The sequence below is a fragment of the Podarcis tiliguerta genome (assembly GCF_965153285.1).
Source record: "Podarcis tiliguerta genome assembly, chromosome: 2".
Classification (NCBI taxonomy): domain Eukaryota; kingdom Metazoa; phylum Chordata; class Lepidosauria; order Squamata; family Lacertidae; genus Podarcis; species Podarcis tiliguerta.
In genome coordinates, this window is record NC_139535.1 from 111,443,864 (window position 1) to 111,465,011 (window position 21,148).

The window sequence follows — 21,148 nt, forward strand, 5'->3', positions numbered from 1 at the left end:
CAATCTTTGGTGTAAGAAGACGGCACATTGCGCACCAGAGAGAGGGAGGCAGGGAGAGATCCCCACCCCCCACCCCGCTTTCCATCTGTGAAATGTTGGGAGGATGTTTGCAGTCCTTGGGACAAGATACGTTTGTGACATGTGGCACTGTAGCAACAATCTCGTGAGGCATCTTCCATGCACCTAGGAGAGACACTTAATACGCATGGAACAGCTAATCCACACCACATCGGATCTGCATAAGCACAGCAGGCTCCTCCCCCTTCGCTGATATCTCATTACCGGGGATTTCACAAACATCCAAAGCTCCCAGAGGATTTCTTATCCCAAGTGAAGGCTGGGTGAGTGGGGGCCACCGAGCCACACTTTTCCAAACTGAGCAGCTTCCCCGCTCCCTGCTGCCAAAACCTTTTAGCAGCATAAGCATTCTGTGTGTAGAAATTAAACAGGCGAAACTTATCCTGTCCCTTCGGATAGATGCCAGGAAGAGATTAACCTGGAGCATTTTTACCTTCTAGACAGCTGTTAAAGGCATTGAAGCACTGCCAGGAATAAAAATATCAATGAAAGTAATTTCACTGCACAGGTGACCGGTGTGCAAGGCAGACAATGGGAGCCAATGGGCAGATCCATCCTCTCTGTTGGTACCTTGGAGTGTCTAAAACAGTGGTTCTTAAACTTGGGTCCCCAGTTGTTGTTGGACTAGAGCTCCCATCACCCCCAATTTGAGAAAAAGGTAAAGGTAAAGGGACCCCTGACCATTAGGTCCAGGCGTGGCCGACTCTGGGGTTGCGGCGCTCATCTCGCTTTATTGGCCGAGGGAGCTGGCGTACAGCTTCCGGGACATGTGGCCAGCATGACTAAGAGCAGCACACGGAAACGCTGTAGTTCAACAAACATCTGGAGGGCCACAGCTTACCCATCCATGAGCTTACTTGCATGAATATTTTTTATTTAAGGCCTGCAGATTATCTAATTACCAGTTGCATGTAAAGAGGAAACATTCTATCATATGTGGTGGGAATGCAAAAAGGTGAGAGGTTTCTGGGAGATGATATATAATGCGTTGAAAAAAATATTGAAATATACATTTACAAAGAAACCAGAAGCATTTCTATTGGGAATGGTGGGAAGTGATATAAATAGAAAAGAATGTAAACTTTTTTTATATGCAGTAACAGCAGCTAGAATATTATTAGCACAGAAATGGAAGCAAGAAGAATTGCCGACGATTGAAGAATGGAGAATGAAGTTGATGGACTATGCAGAATTAGATAAATTAACCGGAAGGATCCGAAACCGACGGGACCAGAGATTTACCAAAGACTGGAGTAAATTTATGATATATATGAAAACTATTTGTGATCAACAAACGACGTTTGTAGGTTTGCAAGAAGTTCTGTGAGGAGTATTGTTAGAAATATTGTAAAATTGGAGAAGGGAGGATGATAGGTTAAGAGAGGTAAAGACAATATAAAATTAAGTAATGCATAAAAAGTGATTAAGACGGAAGATCATCGGAGGTGCTGATGGAAGTCCAAAAAGAATGTATTTGTTATAATATGTGGGGTATGTTTTATAATTTGTATGCTAAAATTAATAAAAAATGTATTTTAAAAAAATTACCAGTTGCATGTAGATATCTATTGCCAGTTGCCCTGGAAGTAGAGAGCATCCTCTGGCGTCTGCCAAGAGCCAAAGGAACAACAACAACAACAATAATAATAATAATAATAATTTGCTATTTATACCCCGCCCATCTGGCTGGGTTTCCCCAGCCACTCTGGGTGGCTTCCAAAAGAATATTAAAATACTGTGATACATCAAACATTGAAAGCTTCCCTAAACAGGGCTGCCTTCAGATGTCTTCTAAAAGTCTGGTAGTTGTTCTCTTTGACATCTGGTGGGAGGGCATTCCACAGGGCGGGCGCCACTACCGAGAAGGCCCTCTGCCTGGTTCCCTGTAACATGGCTTCTCGCAGTGAGGGAACCGCCAGAAGGCCCTCGGTGCTGGACCTCAGTGTCCGCTCCTTCAGCTATACAGGGTCGAGGCCGTTTAGGGCTTTAAAGGTCAGCACCAACACTTTGAATTGTGCTCGGAAACGTACTGGGAGCCAATGTAGGTCTTTCAAGACCGGTGTTATCGGTGGTCTCGGCGGCCACTCCCAGTCACCAGTCTGGCTGCTGCATTCTGGATTAGTTGTAGTTTCCGGGTCACCTTCAAAGGTAACTGCTGTGGCAGTCAAGGAGTCATATCTGAGGATAAAGACCACAGCTTAGTGGTAGAGCATCTGCTTTGCATTCTGAAGGTCTCAGGTTCATTCCCCAGCATCTCCAGATAAGGACCCCATCCTAAAACCCCCGAAAACTGCTGTCAGTCAGTGTAGAAAATCCTGAGCAAGAGGGACCAATGGTCTAACACTGCATAAAGCAGTTTCCTCTATTCCTACCCAAGCAAGAAGACCAACAAGGAAAGACCAGAAGAGCTGCAGCTGGGTATAAAGGCAAGTTTGTTCTAGTCTTGCCATTTTTTTACTTTGTAAGCTTGAAGGCAGGGCTTCTCTCTCTGTCTGTCTGTGCACTATTTTGGGAGACAGTATCTGGTATGAAAAGCAGGATAGAAATATAATTAAATCTCAGGATTGGGCACTTGATCAGTCAGGAAAGATATAGCCTATCAACTGGTCCAATACAGTAGTACCTCACAAGACGAATGCCTCGGAAGACGAAAAACTCACAAGACGAAAGAGTTTTTTGTTTTCTGAGTTGCTTCACAAGACGGATTTCCCTATGGGCTTGCTTCGCAAGACGAAAACGTCTTGCGCCTTTTTAAAAAAACCGCCAATGCATTCCTATGGGAAACCGTCAATACACAGTGGTGCTTAGCAAGACGAAAAAATTCACAAGACGAAAAAACTCCCAGAACGAATTAATTTCGTCTTGCGAGGCACCACTGTAATGGTCAAGAATTTAAAGTATTGTCCTTGTTCTAATAAATGTTAATGCTTAATCACCAACAGACACTTGTACAGTGGTACCTCGGGTTGCAGATGCTTCAGGTTACAGACTCCGCTAACCCAGAAATAGTACCTCGGGTTAAGAACTTTGCTTCAGGATGAGAACAGAAATGGTGCTCCGGCGGCCCGGCGGCAGCTGGAGGCCCCATTAGCTAAAGTGGTGCTTCAGGTTAAGAACAGTTTCAGATTAAGAAAGGACCTCCGGAACGAATTAAGTTCTTAACCCAAGGTACCACTGTAATAACTTGCAATGTTTCGTTGCGATTTTTTAAAACGTAAACAGCATTAAGGTAAGGCTTTGTTTTTTAAGAAAATAAAAATGTGAGCAATGTGATTGACCTTCTCTTTGTCTTTCATCCCAGAACACTAGTTTCACATTAAAGAAAACAAAACAAAGCAAAAGAAAAGAACTTATCATTTCAACACAGCCTTCAAGACGTTACGCAACGTAACAGTGGGCCAATTCGGCAAACATCATGTATTCAAAGAATATTGATAATACTGGGCTGGTCAACTGAACAGCGTGCCAACCCTAATATATCAGGCCTTGCTCATGCCAGCATCTGTTTCATCTTAAAAGTCAGGAGTTGAATCCAGTAAATGTGCTTCCCAAGAAGAGTGAATTATCCACAGAACACAGCTGAGGCGACCACTGCTCCATTAACTCAAGGGTGGTGGTGCTGATGTTGTTGTTGTTGTTGTAAGATAAGGTACCGTATTTTTCGCTCTGTAGGACGCACCCAACCATAAGACGCACCTAGTTTTCAGAGGAGGAATGCAAGAAAAAAAATATTCTTTAAAGGGAGCGCTGAGCAGAGCCTCTATGCATCCCAGACTCTGCGCAGCACTCCCTTTCATGAGCCACATGGAACGTGTGTGAGCCGCTTGCAGGCTTTTCCCCGAGGAGGAAGAAGGGCAGCCCATCACTGACTGGCTGCCCTTCTGCCTCCTTGGGGAAAAGCCCTCAAGAGCTGCACATACACTCCGTGCGGCTCTTTAAAGGGACCGCGGCTCTGGGGGGCTTTTCCAGGAGGTGATGGAAGGGACAGAGGGGCTAAGCCAGAAGCTTGAACAGCAAGAGGGAGTGCCGCGCAGTGATCCCTCTTGCTGTTCTGGCTTAGCCGTGCAGCCTGCATTCGCTCCATAAGACGCACACACATTTCCCCTTACTTTTTAGGAGGGGAAAAGTGCATCTTATAGAGCGAAAAATACAGTATTTGCTGCCCTGCAGATAATGGTTCTGGGTGAGGCTGCTTCCAGACTCTGAAGCAGAGGTGGAGAAACTGTGGGTCTAAATGGACCCCAACTCCTTCCATCCCCAACCAGCATGGTCAATGGTCAGGGATTATTAGAGTCATGGTCCAACAACAACAAAATCCTTCTTCACCACTGCTCTTAGGGGTCAAAGGCAGTGTGGATAATAATAATAATGTATTATTTGTACCCCGCCCATCTGGCTGGGTTTCCCCAGCCACTCTGGGCGGCTTCCAACAAAGATGAAAAATACACTAAAATGTCACATATTAAGAACTTCCCTGAACAGGGCTGCCTTCAAATGTCTTCTGAATGTCAGGTAGTTGTTTATCGCTTTGACATCTGATGGGAGGGTGTTCCACAGGGAGGGTGCCACTACCGAGAAGGCCCTCTGCCTGGTTCCCTGTAACTTGGCCTTTCGCAGTGAGGGAACCGCCAGAAGGCCTTCGGAGCTGGACCTCAGTGTCCGGGCTGTTTTCAGGAAGGGATGCAAGAAGGAAGCAACGAAGGCAGGAGGGAGAACAGAAGAGTTTTGAGATGCTGCTGGTGACAGCTTGGAAGCGAGATTGGACGGGCCAGAAGGTTAATTCATCTTGGGAAAACCTTTCATCTTTGGGGAGAGCCAAGAGCAATTTTGAGAAAGTCTGTTTTTCTGTGCAAAGAGTTCCGAAGTCTATGTGCTCTCTGGAATAAAGCAACTATATTCCCCGGAGGGGGGGGGAATAGAAGCTGGGGGGGGGGGGGAGTCACTAAAACAGAGCACCAAAGATTCTTTGGCTAGTTCTGCCCCAGGACATCCTGATCTCCACCCACCTTCAGTGTAGGGTTATTTGGGGCCAAACTCCATGTTACTGAAAAGATCCATGGTTAGATTTTCTGTCATGTTTATTTTTACTTAATGCAGCTGTGCAGAGGGGAGGCATTGAAATGTTATCTCTGCTTCAATCAGCCCCCTCTCCCCAAATCCTAGCCCAAAGCTGCCATTAGATGATTCTCCCCCCTCCCCGTTTTTGCAGGGACTAATTAACATTTTGCTAGGGATGAGGTGATTTAGATGGAGGAAATTGGCAAGAAGAAAACAGTGCTGCCCCCTCCTCCAGCTCCAAAAAAAAATCATAACGCCCCATCTCTCCATGGTTGCATTTAAATAACAATCACAATAAAAACACCACTCTGGGAGATCTCGATTGTGGATTATTTGCTTAATGTGCAGCCGGGCCCACAGAGTTCCACCTGGGATTATTTTGACCTGGGGAAGCAAGTGACGAGAGCGAAAATGAAGGAAGGCTCATTGGCTTTTGCCAACATGGGTGTTACACAGTGTTGGAAACTCAGATACAGTGAGGGGGGGGGGAGTATTTGATCCCCTGCTAAATTTGCCCGTTTGCCCTCTGACGAAGAAATGACCAGTCCATAATTTTATGGTAGTGGCGCCCGCCCTGTGGAACGCCCTCGCATCAGATGGGAAGGAAATAAGCAGCTATCTTCTCTTTAAAAGACATCTGAAGGCAGCCCTGTTTAGGGAAGTTTTTAATATTTAATGCTGTATTGTTTTTAACACTCAATTGGGAGCCACCCAGAGTGGCTGGGGAAACTCAGCCAGATGGGTGGGGTATAAATAAATTATTATTATTATTATTATTATTATTATTATTATTATTAGGTAGGTTTATTGTAGCTGTATACAATCTAATCACCAATTGGCATCTTTAACCTAGGCTGCGGTCACCACAATGGAATGTCTAGGCACCGTTCCCTGCCCCCTAAGCGATTGTTGTTGTTGTTATTTCCATTTCTATTACCCCCGTATATTTTAAAGAACAAATTTCAAAGTGGTTTACAACACATTAAAACACCAAACAATCCAGAAAAAAGCTAATTCAAGCTTCAAGGAAAATATTTCAGATCCTTCTCTAAGTGGCATTTTCTTCTCCCAAGTTGCCATCCTAGCATCTAGAGATCTCCACATGGTCACAACTGGACCCTTGGATAATATGTTTTGTTTTAATTTTGAATTAAAAAAAATAATTTTTAAAAAACAACAATTGGACCCATGCAAGTTGCAAAACGCACCTGGCGCCTGGCTAATTTCAAACACTGCTGGTCTTACAAGCAATGTCTTAAAAATCAAGCCAATACAAATTCCAAAAAATATATCTATTGCAGGCCATTTTCACTGTGAGCTTATTAGAGGCATGTCAATTTCATTCTCAGGCAGGATTTCAGGGCAAACAGGAAACCCAGCAGGGTGGGCGCCTTGCAGCCTAATTTCATGTGATGCTGAACCCGACTGCATGCGGACAGCTAGAAGGAGAAAAAACAGTACAAAAGGGGGTGGAGAGAGAAGCAAAGGGGGGCACCCAACTCACGTTTGACTCTTTCGCCGCTCACCGCGGGCTCCGGCAGTCCTCAAAGGATTACCTTGGAGGGAATGTGTGCCTCAACAGGAAAAAAAGGAAAGTTTTTCCACCCCTGAGTTAAACGCTGACCTCTCCCAGTGAAGAGTCATCCGTGGGGCTCTTAATAATTGAGGTCTTAAGTGGCCTACTTAACACACTAAAGGAAACAGCAGGCAGGTGTGGTTTTCTGCATCAGGTGCACGCATGGCACCCCCTATAAAACCTGTGAAAGTCTTAGTCTTCTTTAGGAGGACTGTATAGATGTGCCATGGGGATCCCCCAAGTGTATGTGTGGTTTAAATACAAAGGGGGGAAAGGCTCCCATTCTTTAACAGCACAGATCCACTCCACTTCCCAGTGGGGAGGAGTTGCGGTGGACCGCGTGGCCACCCACTCCCCATCGGGGGCGGGGGGCTTTGTCCCCCATTGCCTGGGGGATCCCGGTCACGTCAGAGCCCGGCCAGCCAATCCGTTGGCCGGGGGGTGGGGTGGCCGGAGCCGTTTAAACGGAGGAGCGAGCCAGAGGACTTCCTCTTAGCTCGCTTCCTCAATCACCTGCCCTCCCTCCCTATTTTGCAGGTTAGGCACTGGCCTTGCTATGGACTTCGGTTGGTTGCCTTGGTTGTCCGAGGGGCCTGGTAGGAATTTTTTCCACTTGGCAAATTGGCACTGGCCACTTGGTTTTCGCCTACCTCGTAGCAATCGTCGCAATTTTGTTAGGGTTGCGGTTAGGCATTGTTTGACCTTGTGTGGGGGAGGGGAGGTATGGCCATCACCTGCCCCTCCATGCTTAAGGGTGTTCCATTTAAGGAACCCGGGGGTGTTGATCTAGTCTGAAGCCTGGCTGGGGGCTAAGGCCTTGACACAACCCCGACGGAAACACCAGGGGGAGCTTGAGTTGGTTCGCATTGACAGGGCTCCCCCTACCGGTGGCTTACCCTTACTGGACTTCCTGCAGAATGGGCAGGAGTCAGATATAGGTAAAGGTAAAAGGACCCCTGACCATTAGGTCCAGTCGTGACTGACTCTGGGGCTGTGGTGCTCATCTCGCTTTATTGGCCGAGGGAGCCGGCGTACAGCTTCCGGGTCATGTGGCCAGCATGACTAAGCCGCTTCTGGCAAACCAGAGCAGCGCACGGAAAGACCGTTTACCTTCCCGCCGGAGCGGTACCTATTTATCTACTTGCACTTGACATGCTTTCGAACTGCTAGGTTGGCAGGAGTAGGGACTGAGCAACGGGAGCTCACCCTGTCGTGGGGATTCAAACCGCTGACCTTCTGATCGGCAAGTCCTAGGCTCTGTGGTTTAATCCGCGGCATCAATGCCTAAGCCAATACCGCTCACATTCTGTAACTTCAATAAAGTTGTGGCCAAAATTTGCCCAATAACATAAACCTAATATCTGTGTCCTTGTGTGAGTTTTTCCAACGAGGGGGTGGCTGCGGGGTCTCGACACGCAACATGGGCCAAATGTGTGATTGCTTGTATTTCTGGATTTCATGCATTTGTGCCTTTAAGGGTAGAGATATCCGGAGTGTAAGTTACCAGTGCTGCTGCTTTTCCAGTCCCAGTGCTGAAGTGACAAGGGAAGAGGCCTTTGCAAGAATCCTCTCTTGCAAAGGGTCTAGGAAATCTGGATATCACAACCAGATTCTTCAGAAGAAGGAGGAAAATGTAAACCTTGGGAACTCAGGGATGGGGGGGGGGGGGAGAGAATGTCAGAACAGGCCAAAGCTCAAGAAGAACAGAATGGCCAGAGACACTTGGTATTGTTCTTGATGGCTTATCTAATTTTAAAGACATGTTCATTGTATATCATGCAAGCTTTGGAGCTGATCTGGATTTAGTTTACCCCTTAGCCTGAATTCCTTTAAAACCAAGTCTTTAGGGGACTGCTAGATGGTCTGGGATAGGCAGAGACAGGCTAGCTTTCTGCAGATTTCCTGTGGCATCATCAACCTGGTGTAGGGGAAGGCGATGGTGATGAGCAATGTTTGGAAGGGAAAGCAAGACTGTAAGTAGGAATGTTATCCCACACATTTAAAGCCAGGCCAAATGGTCAAATGTGGATTTCGAAAGGTGGGTTTGAAATATTCCGGTTTGAAATTTTAGTCCCCGCTCCCACCAAAAAGCCCATCATGCCAGCTCAGTTGTAGCACTAAGGAGACTGTTCTATCAGCGCAAGCTTTTCTGCTTGCCCGATACAAGCTTACTCTCCAGGTGGCACAATGGGTCAGTGCATCTGACTGTTGACCAGAAGGTCGGTGGTTCGAGCCCAGGCCTGGGGCAGGATTCCTGCAATGAAGACGGTTGGACTAGACGGTCCTCAGGGTCGTTTCCAATGCTACGATTCTTTGAGTCTTATGACTATAACTATCTCCCCGCTCCTCTCTTCCCCTGCACCTGCACCCTCTTCTGAGGGATTTCCTAACCCTCCTGAATGGATTTGGAGGACACAGGCAAACCCCACTGCACTAGCAGGAGTCCTTATGCAGGCTTCTGCGAGCAGAACGAGGTAGTTGAAAACCTCCCTAGCAGGAGAGGCGGAAGCATAAAAAGGATTAGAATGATTCTTTTGTGAAATCGCTTTTGATGGGAAGCAGTTCACAAACGGAAGCAAATAAAGTCAAAAAATAAACCATCAACAATCCATCTCAGCAAAGTGACAAGAGTAACGATGTGGAGAGTGTGGGGATTGTTTGGAGTTTCCTTGACGTGGGTGGGAGAGCTCAGTTTGCAACGGGGAGATCCCGGGTTCCAATCCGTGCAGAACACAAAGCAGCAGCCTCAACCTGACGTAATACCTCTCAAGGTTATTGCAAAGGTAAAGACAATCAGGGGAGTCCTCTAGGACTACAGGTCTCATCATCCCTGGCCATACTGGCCGAGGCTGATGGGAACCGGAGCCCGACTACATGCGGAGGGCACTCCCTGAGTGGCAGGTGTGGAAGAGAATTCATTAAAAAGTTTACCTTCTCCACATTGCAGAGCTAAGCTACTATTTGCTGCTACTGCTGCTACTCTGCACAGCGGGGTCCTGACTCTCTGAGGGGGACTCAGCCTGGGACAGATGGCCCTCCTGTTGCTTCCCATTTCCCAAGTATAAAGTCATCTCTGCCTGGACATCCGCCATTCCAGACAGATATGTCTGGAGAGCACCCACCATCCCAGCGGGGACATACAAGGGCTGTGGCTCCCCCTGCAGGCAGCTGCCTGGAAATACAGGAAGGAAACCCACTTTTTCTTTATTCTTGTACTTTTAATACATAAAAGGCTGAACTGGACCCCCAGCTGCTAAACCAGGTTGCTGAAGAGCTGCAGAACAGTGAGCGCAATCTGCAGTGGGAGAAGTAACAGGCGTGGCAGTTTAACCCTTTACCCACTTCAAAACACTTTTCCTTGCAATGTGGCAAATGTGCATACTAGGAGGGGTTTTTCTGGGGCGGGGGAGAAGGGGGGAATGTCAACCAAGAAAGGGTTAATGGCCCACCTGCTGCTTCTGTGCTGCAAACCTTGCTCCCTCTGCTAGCGCTTCCTGGAATTAAAGCTTTAGGTACAGTCTAGCAGGGTTTCAGCCGACTGATTATAGGCTGCAGACCTAATCTCTCTCTCTCAATCTATCGCTGTCTCTATTTATAACTCTATCCAGATGTGATTTTGGAAGGAAGGTAGATGGGATCAAAATAAACCCCCAAGTCACTCTAAAGCAGGGGTCAGCAAACTTTTTCAGCAGGGGGCCGGTCCACTGTCCCTCAGATCTTGTGAGGGGCTGGACTATATTAAAAAAAATAAAATTGAACAAATTCCCATGCCACACACATAAACCAGAGATGCATTTCAAATAAAAGCACACACTCTACTCATGTAAAAACACCAGGCAGGCCCCACAAATAACCCAGAGATGCATTTTAAATCAAGGGACACATTCTACTATGTAAAAACACACTGATTCCCGGATCATCTGCAGGCTGGATTTAGAAGGCAATTGGGCTGGATCCGGGCCCCAGGCCTTAGTTTGCCTACCCCTGCTCTAAAGGGTCACTTGCCTTCCCTGCAATCATGCAGTACAGCTTTCAGAGGGGTAGCAGTGCTAGGTTCTTGTAGCTAAAACCACCTAAAGGTTTGTAGCACCTTCAGGGTACTGGTAATTCTAAATTGCAGGTATGTGTATGACCCAGTTTGAACACTGCTCCCATGTCTTCTCTACCAGCACTATTATAGGACTCAGCAATGTCATCTCCAACACCAGGAGTTCATTTGTCTGTACATCTTTCAACAAGATATATGTCGTCATCTGCCAACAAAGTCCTTCTACAGGCCCATTTCTATGCAAAAGTTTAAATGGCAATATTGAGAAACCAGTGGCGGAATATTTCAACTTCCCAGGCCACTCTGTATCTGACCATAAGGGGGCCATACTGGGACAAAGGACCTTCAAAGGAAGACTGCAGCATGAAACTGCTGAATTGTAATTCCTCAAGAGGTTCCGTGCTTTCGCTAGCGGATTGAATCAGCACAATCACACTGCTTACGTTAATTGGCTTACCAATGCCAGGATGTCTGTGCTATCGTCACATCTGTGCCTGCCTGTTTGTTTTGTGAATGGCCACTATTAAGGATATAATCATCACCATCTGTACCCTTGCTGCACTTCCTTTCCTTCTGACCGCACTGATTACAATTATACACACCCATATTCCTGCAGCTCGGAATAACACTTCGTGCATCTGATTAAGTGGATTGTAGTCCAAGAAAGCTTATTCCATTAAAAAGAAAAATAGCCTTTAGGGAGCCAGTAGCCAGTACAGCTTCTCATCTCTCTCTCTCTCTCTCTCTCTCTCTCTCTCTCTCTCCAGCAGAGGTCGCTCCAACATAGGCAAAGAGACCAAATGGCTAAACACACCATCACCAGTGCAGAAATGGGAATGGAGTCACTGAAAAACAGTCTGATTACTTCTCTTTAACACATACACGAGTCCTGGTTCCTAACCAATGACCTGAGCACAATCACTGATCTCCAGCTGTCCCCCGAGGTGGAGACGAGAACTCTCCACAAGGCGGCAAATCGTTACCAGGCATGCTCACGTGGTACTTCGTATCTTAAAGGCCAGGCACACATGCAGTGAAGAGGAGGCTGCCCTCAAAGGTGTACAGCAGGGACGAGGAACCGGTGGCCTTCCATCAGCCCCAGCCAGTGTGGCCCATGGTCAGAGATGATGGGAGTTGTAGTCCAGCAACATCTGGTGGGGGGGGGACCGCTTCCCCATTCCTGGCATACAAGTTGAGGTGGTCTGATGGGCAAAAGATTCCCTCAGGCTCCCTTCCCTCCCTCTACAATTCTATGATGCACCACGCATGTGGTGGATCTGATCTCCTCAACCCACATACATTAAAGACTATATTCCTTCACGAGAGCCAGTGTGGTGTAGTGGTTCAGAGCGGTGGACTCGTAATCTGGTGAACCGGGTTCGCTTCCCCGCTCCTCCACAGGCAGCTGCTGGGTGACCTTGGGCCAGTCACACTTCTCTGAAGTCTCTCAGCCTCACTCACCTCACAGAGTGTTTGTTGTGGGGGAGGAAGAGAAAAGGAGGTTGTTAGCCGCTTTGAGACTCCTTAGGGTAAGTGATAAAGAGGGATATCAAATCCAAACTCCTCCTCTTCTTCTTCTTCACCTATTTGTGGTACCAAACTGCCATTACAGTGGTACCTCGGTTTAAGAACAGTCCGGTCTGAGAACGATTTGGTTCACAAACTCCGCAAAACCAGAAATAGCGTTCTGGTTTGAGAACTTTGCCTCGGTCTAAGAACAGAATGGAAGGGCACCGGCGGCTGGAGGCCTCATTAGGGAAAGTGCGCCTCAGTTTAAGAATGGTTTTGGTTTAAGAACGGACTTCCGGAACGGATTAAGTTCGTAAACCGAGGTACCACTGTATTATTATTTTTTACTAGCCTGACAAGACAGACTGAAAAACTAGCAAACTTCCAAAGCCAGCGAAACTCCCAAGCAAGGCTAGTGAGTCCCAGTTTCCCTATAGAACCTGACTCCCAAAAACTTGCTGAAGCCTATACCCATTTTTCTGCTGCAGCAGTGAGTGGGCAGAGGAAGGAAACCACTGACTGAGTGGCAAGATGTCCTCCCCCCACCCCCCCACACCGGCAGAAGCATGATAGTTAATCTCAGGGTCATGGGTGGGAGCCCCATGTTGGGCAAAATATTCCTGCACTGCCGCAGTTCGGACTAGATGACCCTTGTGGCCCCTTCCAACTGTGCAGCTCTATGATTTGAGATCTCTTGTGATTTAAGGAGATGTGGGGCTGCAGCCTCCTCAAGTGACCCATTTGAAGTGTGTGCTTAAAGCAGGCCTAGCTAGCTTCCCTGGCCGGGGTCTACGTTCAGATCTCCCCTGGAGGCTGATCCATTTGGCTCACCCACCAACCCCAGCGTGGCCCCCAGCCAGCCCCCACCTGACTGCCTTCAGAACATGGTGCTGATAAAGCTAAGGTTGCAGCTTCGATCCCCGTATGAGACAGGTAATAATAATAATAATAATAATAATAATAATAATAATAATAATAATTTATTATTTGTACCCCGCCCAACTGGCTGGGTTTCCCCAGCCACTCTGCTGGGCGGCTTCCAACAAAGATAAAAAATACATTAAAATGTCACACATACATTAAAATGTCCCTGAACAGGGCTGTCTTCACATGTCTTCTAAATGTTAGGTAGTTGTTTATCTCTTTGACATCTGGTGGGAGGGCGTTCCACAGAGCGGGCGCCACTACCGAGAAGGCCCTCTGCCTGGTTCCCTGCAGCTTTGCTTCTCGCAGCAAGGGAACCACCAGAAGGCCCTCAGCGCTGGACCTCAGCGTCCGGGCAGAACGATGGGGGGTGGAGACGCTCCTTCTGGTATACTGGGCTGAGGCTGTTCAGGTATACTGGGCTGAGGTGCATATTCCTGCATTGCAGGGTTTGGAGTAGATGACCCTCAGGGTCCCTTCAACTCTATGATACAACCTGCCATGAGCTCTCTGGCGCCACCTACTGTTGATCTCCTTGCCTTCCACCCTACCAGTCCCAAACGGGCCCCAGCCATCACTTATCTCCAGGGCTAACATAACCCCTCCCGCACCCTCATCTGTGAGCCCTGGGTGCCTCACCTGGCATTCCCAGGGGCCAGGTGTCCAGGTCAAAGCCCCTTTCTCTGGTGGGGGCAGAGGAAGAGAAGAAGGAAAGTAGGAGGAGTTATACAAACAATCCTACCCGAGCCTGTACCTCCTGGGCCGGAAGCAGCCACGGCCTTACCGTGTTGAAACCTGCGAAGAGGCCCACGGCCGGCTGCGCCTCCATAGGGAACGACAGGAAGGGCTTGAGATCCAGGGGTTGTTGCATCATGGCAGGTGGTGGGCGCAGGATGGCCGGGATTGGGCCCGCCCGGCTCAGGCTGCCTAGGCAAGGAGAGACAAGGGGGAAGCATCAACAGTTTGCCCTGTGATGTGGGCGATGCAGAGGGTCAGGGCAAAGGGCAGAGGAAAAGAGGCTAGGACCAAATGACTTTAAACTTGCACAAATTTTACAAACAAAAAGGACTTTCTCAAAGAGACTTGCGGAGTATATACAAAAAAAAAAAATGCAGTAACAACAATCCATGAAAGCAGCAGCAAGGAATGCAAATGGAAGCTTAGGCTGAACAAGAGCAAAAATGAATGGTTGAAGATTTAAATCAAGCTATTATCAGCAACGCTGGACATTTCCAAAGAGTACAATAACTGGTTGTTGCACGTATCAATATCTCAAACTTAAAAACATCCAAATTCCCAGACAGGGCCTCACATTTCAAATCTGCAGAAAACTCATCTCAGACTATGTGTTTCAGATCCGAGCTTGCATCCAACAGTATTTTTAATTTGGGGAGTGGACTAGAGAAATCTTTTCAAGTTAAACACAGATTTTGAAGGGTTTTGGTGGGAGGTTTTTTATGTTCCTTCGCAGCATAGATGAGATTGGCCCATTTTATTCTCACGCACCACAATCTTGCAAAGTAGGTTATGTCAAGACAGGGGGGGCTTCCACATGTCAGTTTGTCAGTTTACTGTGGACTCGGTGCTGCTCATATTCAGCACATAAACAAACAAATCCTGTATAAACAGCAACTCCAGATTAAACGGGTAAAATATATGATGGCATTGTGACGAGGTTGTGTGTGGACACTGTGCAGAACCTGCGTGCCCAATCAGACCAAGTCCACAATAAATTGCTGTGGGGAAACACTCAGAGAGAAATACCCAAGCGGACTTCATAATATTTGAACCCTGGGTCTACCCAATGGTGTCCAACATACTGTTCACTACATTAAAGGTAAAGGGACCCCTGACCATTAGGTCCAGTCGTGACCGACTCTGGGGTTGCGGTGCTCATCTCGTTTTATTGGCCAAGGGAGCCGGCGTACAGCTTCCGGGTCATGTGGCCAGCATGACTAAGCTGCTTCTGGCGAACCAGAGCAGCGCACGGAAACGCCGTTTACCTTCCCGCCGGAGTGGTACCTATTTATCTACTTGCACTTTGACGTGCTTTTGAACTGCTAGGTTGGCAGGAGCAGGGACCGAGCAACGGGAGCTCACCCTGTTGCAGGGATTTGAACCACCGACCTTCTGATCGGCAAGTCCTAGGCTCTGTGGTTTAACCCACAGCGCCACCCCCCTCCCTGTTCACTACATTACAGCATGCTGAATTGAGCACACACGTGCTAGCTATGTGTTTCATGCCCATATCTGTCGAAGGAAATCAGCAGCATAAATGAGAGATTTGAGTTTGCAGGTTTGCACACCTGATAAATTAGGCCTAGGCGCCGGTGTCCTGTGGCACGCTAACTGGTTGTACCTGACACCTGCTACTGTCACAAGCAAAAGCAGGTTCTAGAAATACAACCCCAACTAAAGAATCATGGCAAGAAAAATTGATGGACTATGCAGAACTGGCAAAACTGACATACAAGCTATGGGACAAGGATAACTGTGACTTTAAGGATGAATGGGAACCCTTTACAAAGTATTTGAAGATGCAACAAAGCGAACTGGACTCCTTGGCTGGTTTTGAATAAACATTCACAAACTTTTTATTGATAATAATCAGCTAAATAGTTTGAGGATCTATACAACTGTGTAACATGCAGAAAACAGCATTTTTAGAGAAATCAAAGACTGGAACTGAGGGAAGTCGGGGGTGGGTTCTGTGGGGGGAGGGAGGGGGAGGGAGGAAAAATGGGGGGGATATGGATGATATATTTCTGGATAATATGTTTTGTTTTAATTTTGAATAAAGTTATTAAAAAAACAAAACAAAACAGAAATACAAGCGGGTTACTCTTGTGGGTGGCAAGTGGATCCCAGGAATCAAATCCTACATTTGCCTAGCACAGTCAAGATGTTCATTGTCACCTTGCTAGCCGAGACTTATAGAAACAGACATGAAAGTTATCCTAGAACAGCCAAAATAAGAGAACCTAATGACTGTTCTGTGGAAGAATGTAAGCCCTTTTTGGATTACTTAAAGAAATACTCTAGCATGATGAACTCACAAGCGGGATGTGAACTATGAGCAACAGAAGGAACGAGAGATTATTGTATTGTTGTTATGGTATAGGGCCTAGACTTGCCGATCAGAAGGTCGGCAGTTCGAATCCCCGCGGCGGGGTGAGCTCCCATTGCTCGGTCCCTGCTCCTGCCAACCTAGCAGTTCAAAAGCACATCAAAGTGCAAGTAGATAAATAGGTACCGGTCCGGCGGGAAGGTAAACGGTGTTTCCGTGCACTGCTCTGGTTCGCCAGAAGCGGCTTAGTCATGCTGGCCACATGACTTGGAAGCTGTACGCCAGCTCCCTCGGCCAATAAAGCGAGATGAGCGCCACAACCCCAGAGTCGGTCACGACTGGACCTAAGGTCAGGGGTCCCTTTACCCTTTACCTTTCCTAGGCTGCAGCAGAGGGGGAGAAATAAAAACACCATGGAAAACAGGGTGGGAAGTCAACAGAACAAAACAAAGAATTATTATGTATTGGAGTGTGTATGTTAAACTTTTGAAAGTTGCAAAAATAATTGAATTAAAAAGGAAACTATGGCCCTCTAGTTGTTGTTGGGCTTCCAGTTCCCATCAGACCCAAGAAGCATGGCCAGTTGTCAGAGAAGATGGGAAATGATGTCCAGCAACATCAAGAGCCTGAAAGGTTTGCTATCTCTGTTCTAGGGATTCTTTTAGCAAGCACACTCAGCCATGCTCCCCAGCACAGTGAGTCTTGGGGCTATGACTGATAAGTCCTTGCACATGGCAAACAGGTTGGCTTGGGTGCCATAAACTTACCCTGCAGCTTTACACGACAGGGTGCAAATCTGCAGCACAAACTTGGGGCGCAGAAGCAAACTATACAGTTAGGGATGTTTTGAACTGGTCCAGCCCACCTAGAGCCAGATAGCCAATGGAAACACTGCAAAGTGTCTGACATCTGTGGAGTTTCCCCCCCAAAAAGGCTTCTGCATGGGCATGCGTATTCCTTCCACCACCACAATCACACCGCCAAAAAACAAAGGAAAAAAAGCTGTTTCTCTCTCCCTCCTCGATTGCTTACATAACCATTTGTGCAGCCAGCCGTCAGTCCTGGAAAGTTCAGTGGTAATTGCACATCATCTAGTCGCCACTGCAAAGGCGGAAAAGAGCAACAGTGAAACTGGCATTCTTTTGCTGCCCGCTCTGCACTAAGCTGGGAGATGCCTTTTCACTGTGGAGGTGAAATTGGAAAGGGGTCTTGAGGTGAGCAGAAGAGGAATTGGTCAGTTTTGCCAGCGCTCTTCACAGCCCCTGTAGGCAAATCCCCAAACTTGCACAAGGCGTTGCACATCCATTGCGACTTGCTGGGCGCCCTCTGCAACGTATTTATACTGATAAGGTAAAGGTACCCCTGCCCGAACGGGCCAGTCTTGCCAGACTCTAGGGTTGTGGGCTCATCTCACTCTAGAAGCTGGGAGCCAGCGCTGTCCAGAGACACTTCCGGGTCACGTGGCCAGCGTGACAAGCTGCATCTGGCGAGCCAGCGCAGCACATGGAACGCCGTTTACCTTCCCGCTATAAAGCGGTACCTATTTATCTACTTGCACTTAAGGGTGCTTTCGAACTGCTAGGTGGGCAGGAGCTGGGACCGAACGATGGGAGCTCACCCCGCTGCGGGGATTCGAACCGCCGACCATGCGATCGGCAAGTCCTAGGCGCTGAGGTTTTACCCACAGCGCCACCCGCGTCAAACTTATACTGATAAGGACCCCTACAAAGTCACAAGGGACGATTTTCTATTTCCCCAAAGCCTTGGTGTGCTTGGATGTGTCCTCCTAGAGCTTAATTCGGCGATGAAGCAAAGCAGCAGAATGCATTAAGTAAAACACAACTGTGACGCCGCAAGGAGAGAGAGAAATCAGACCCAGACACTCACTGGTCCGTGGTTTTTGGGCCGTTTCCAACGGCAAGGTCATGAACAATCTCACAATGGAGGAGGAAGTGGATCGTTACAGTATTGTGCAAGGGGATTGCAAGAGGGCTAAGATTGTTAGAGCTTATTTGAGCCAGAGAATAATTTGAGAAATGGGGTGGGGGGCTGGGGTGGGGTGCTAAAGCCTGCATCAGCTGCAAAATTCAAGCTTTGTCAGAATTCCAGGTTTCGTTTTTTTAAAGCAAGTTTCTAGTCCTTATGGCTGCAAATATATAAATATATATTTAAATTATGTATATATGGCAAGAAGCCTGCTAACAGTGTGATCCGGTATATGCCTACTTAAAGTAAACCAGTGGGGCTTGCACAGCCTAAATCTCAGAAGCAAAAGGGGTAGCTGAGTAAGTTTTAATAACAGGATATCATTGCCCTTCATAGCTCCCACCTCCACATACCCCACCCCATAACTAACAAACCAGAATACGTAATGAAGGATAGTGAATAAAATAAAATGCAGAATAAGTAAGGCAGTCTGCAAAAGCTTGCATACTATATACAGGTTGCAAAATTCAACCTCTCTGGATGCAGAACTTGGATTTGCCTGGGTGCATAACTGGATTATGTCTGTATGACACCCAGTCCTGGGTATACACTTGAACAGATGTTATAATATATACCAATGCAGCACATTTATGCAAATCAAGTGAAGCTGCAGCACAGCTGCAAGTATTAAATGATTAATTGCTGTGTTTATATCAACCACAAGCTTAACATGCAGGTAAAAAGTCCCCACCGTCAACACATTGCCAGATCACAGGGGCTGACAATAAGGAAACTCTGGCATTACGCACTTTCCTAAGGGCTCATCTCTATCCAGAAGGGCCGACACCATCCTTGCTGTTCCACATTTAATGTTAAACCAGTCCTCACACCCAGCTTTGCCTTCTGGTCTCTGTAAAGAGTGGCAGATAGCTGAACACAGCAAAACGGTAACATAAAATTATGACGCTCCCTTCAAAAGCCTCAAAAGGCTTCCGAGTATAAAAACGAACTTAAATGCAAGTGATTGATTGACCGATTGCTTAAAAGCCAGACAGTTAATCGATTTGAAACAAAAAACCTTTGCTTTGGATGAGAGGCCTAACTTGCATATGATATATCAATGCGCTTATTCGCCACGCAGAATGGAGGCTTCTCCTGCTCTGAGCACAAACAGAACTGACATTTGTTAGGCCTGAATCCATAGAGAACCTCCATCGTTCCTGCTACTGGACTTTCACAGCTGTGGCTTTGACTCCAAAGCTGCTCCCCTCACCTTGGGGGCTTACAGCGCCTGCTGCACTGATGTGCTACACAGCCTAGGAATGACAGTGTGAGAGCAAGCGGGCTGCCCGTCCTGGTCATTTGCTGCCCGTCCTGGTCATTCAGAGACAGAGTAAACGAGAAGAAGGCAAACTGTCATGTGTGGGCTCCACAGGCATACAACAACTGATCAGTAGACCCTACAAATGTCCCTATTTCCCAGGGACAGCTCCGGATTTACAGATGCCATCCTGGTTTCTGATTTGATCCCAGAATGTCATGCTTTTCTTTGTTGTTGTTGCTGTTTAGTCGTTTAGTCGTGTCCGACTCTTCGTGACCCCATGGACCAGAGCATGCCAGGCATTCCTGTCTCCCACTGCCTCCCGCAGTTTGGTCAAACTCATGCAGGTAGCTTTGAGAACACTGTCCAACCATCTCATCCTCTGTCGTCCCCTTCTCCTTGTGCCCTCCATCTTCCCCAACATCAGGGTCTTTTCCAGGGAATCTTCTCTTCTCATGAGGTGGCCAAAGTATTGGAGCCTCAGCTTCAGGATCTGTCCTTCCAGTGAGCACTCAGGGCTGATTTCCTTAAGAATGGATCGGTTTGATCTTCTTGCAGTCCATGGGACTCTCAAGAGTCTCCTCCAACACCATAATTCAAAAGCATCAATTCTTTGGTGATCAGCCTTCTTTATGGTCCAGCTCTCACTTCCATACATCACTACTGGGAAAACCATAGCTTTAACTATACGGACCTTTGTTGGCAAGGTGATGTCTCTGCTTTTTAAGATGCTGTCTAGGTTTGTCATTGCTTTTCTTTAGGACGTCCCTATTATCATCGGAAAAATGTTGGAGGGTATGGAGTTATGCGACCCCACGAGCCGAGATAAGTAACTCTTCAACCTTTAGAAGACATATAAAGGCAGCACTATATAGGGAAGTTTTTTAAAAAAAATGTTTTTAATGCCTTTGCTTTGTACATTGCATTCTTTCTGGGACAGCTGATGACTTTGTGTGTTGCGGGGGGGGTCCTTCCTTGGTGTAGGGCTAATTTGGCATGTGGCATCCCCTAAAGGTCTGGCACACCAGCCAGATGATGATGATGATGATGATGATGATACCCCGCCCATCTGGCTGGGTTTCCCCAGCCACTCTGGGCAGCCTCCAACCGAATATTAAAAACACAATACAGCATTAAACATTAAAAACTTCCCTAAACAGGGCTGCCTTCAGATATCTTTTAAAAGTAAGATAGTTGCTTATTGCCTTGACATCTGCTGGGAGGGCGTTCCACAGGGCAGGTGCCACAACCAAGAAGGCCCTCTGCCTGGTTCCCTGTAACCTCACTTCTCACAGCGAGGGAACCGCCAGAAGGCCCTCGACGCTGGACCTCAGTTCTTTGGTCCAAAGGCAGCCTGGACCTTAAGTGGTCCACAATGTTCTCTTTCCTTGTCACATGGCACTGGCCTAGGAATGGGCAAGTCTTTCAATTTTCAGTTTCTCTGTTTAATAGAACGTCCCTATTTCCACTGGAGAAATGTTGTAGGGTGTGAACAGATCAAGTACAGTAGCTGGTGTCGGGTGCAGACATCCCTTGAGGATGCACAGAGCGGATCACACCCGTGCGGAAGAATAACCAAAAGAAGAATAACCTTTACAGCTTTCACACAGAGGGTGCCCCAAAAGCCCAGTTGCAAGTGGC

At 47.4% G+C, this 21,148-nt stretch overlaps 1 protein-coding gene across 11 annotated transcripts in view; it reads right to left on the reverse strand.

Moving 5' to 3' along the window:
• The window catches only part of ZNF385A (zinc finger protein 385A), a 201,975-nt gene that overhangs the window by 72,181 nt on the left and 108,646 nt on the right, over positions 1-21,148 (reverse strand). For 4 of the 11 annotated variants that reach the window (XM_083427680.1, XM_083427679.1, XM_083427681.1 and 1 more), the window contains exon 2: positions 13,936-14,120. The exons of 1 other annotated variant lie outside the window; for it this stretch is intronic. In XM_083427680.1, the coding sequence (XP_083283806.1) occupies positions 13,936-14,120 (185 nt within the window). Of the gene's footprint in view, positions 1-13,935; positions 14,121-17,292; positions 17,316-21,148 lie in introns of those variants that run through there. 6 more of the 11 variants (XM_083427683.1, XM_083427684.1, XM_083427682.1 and 3 more) reach the window with 5 other exon arrangements.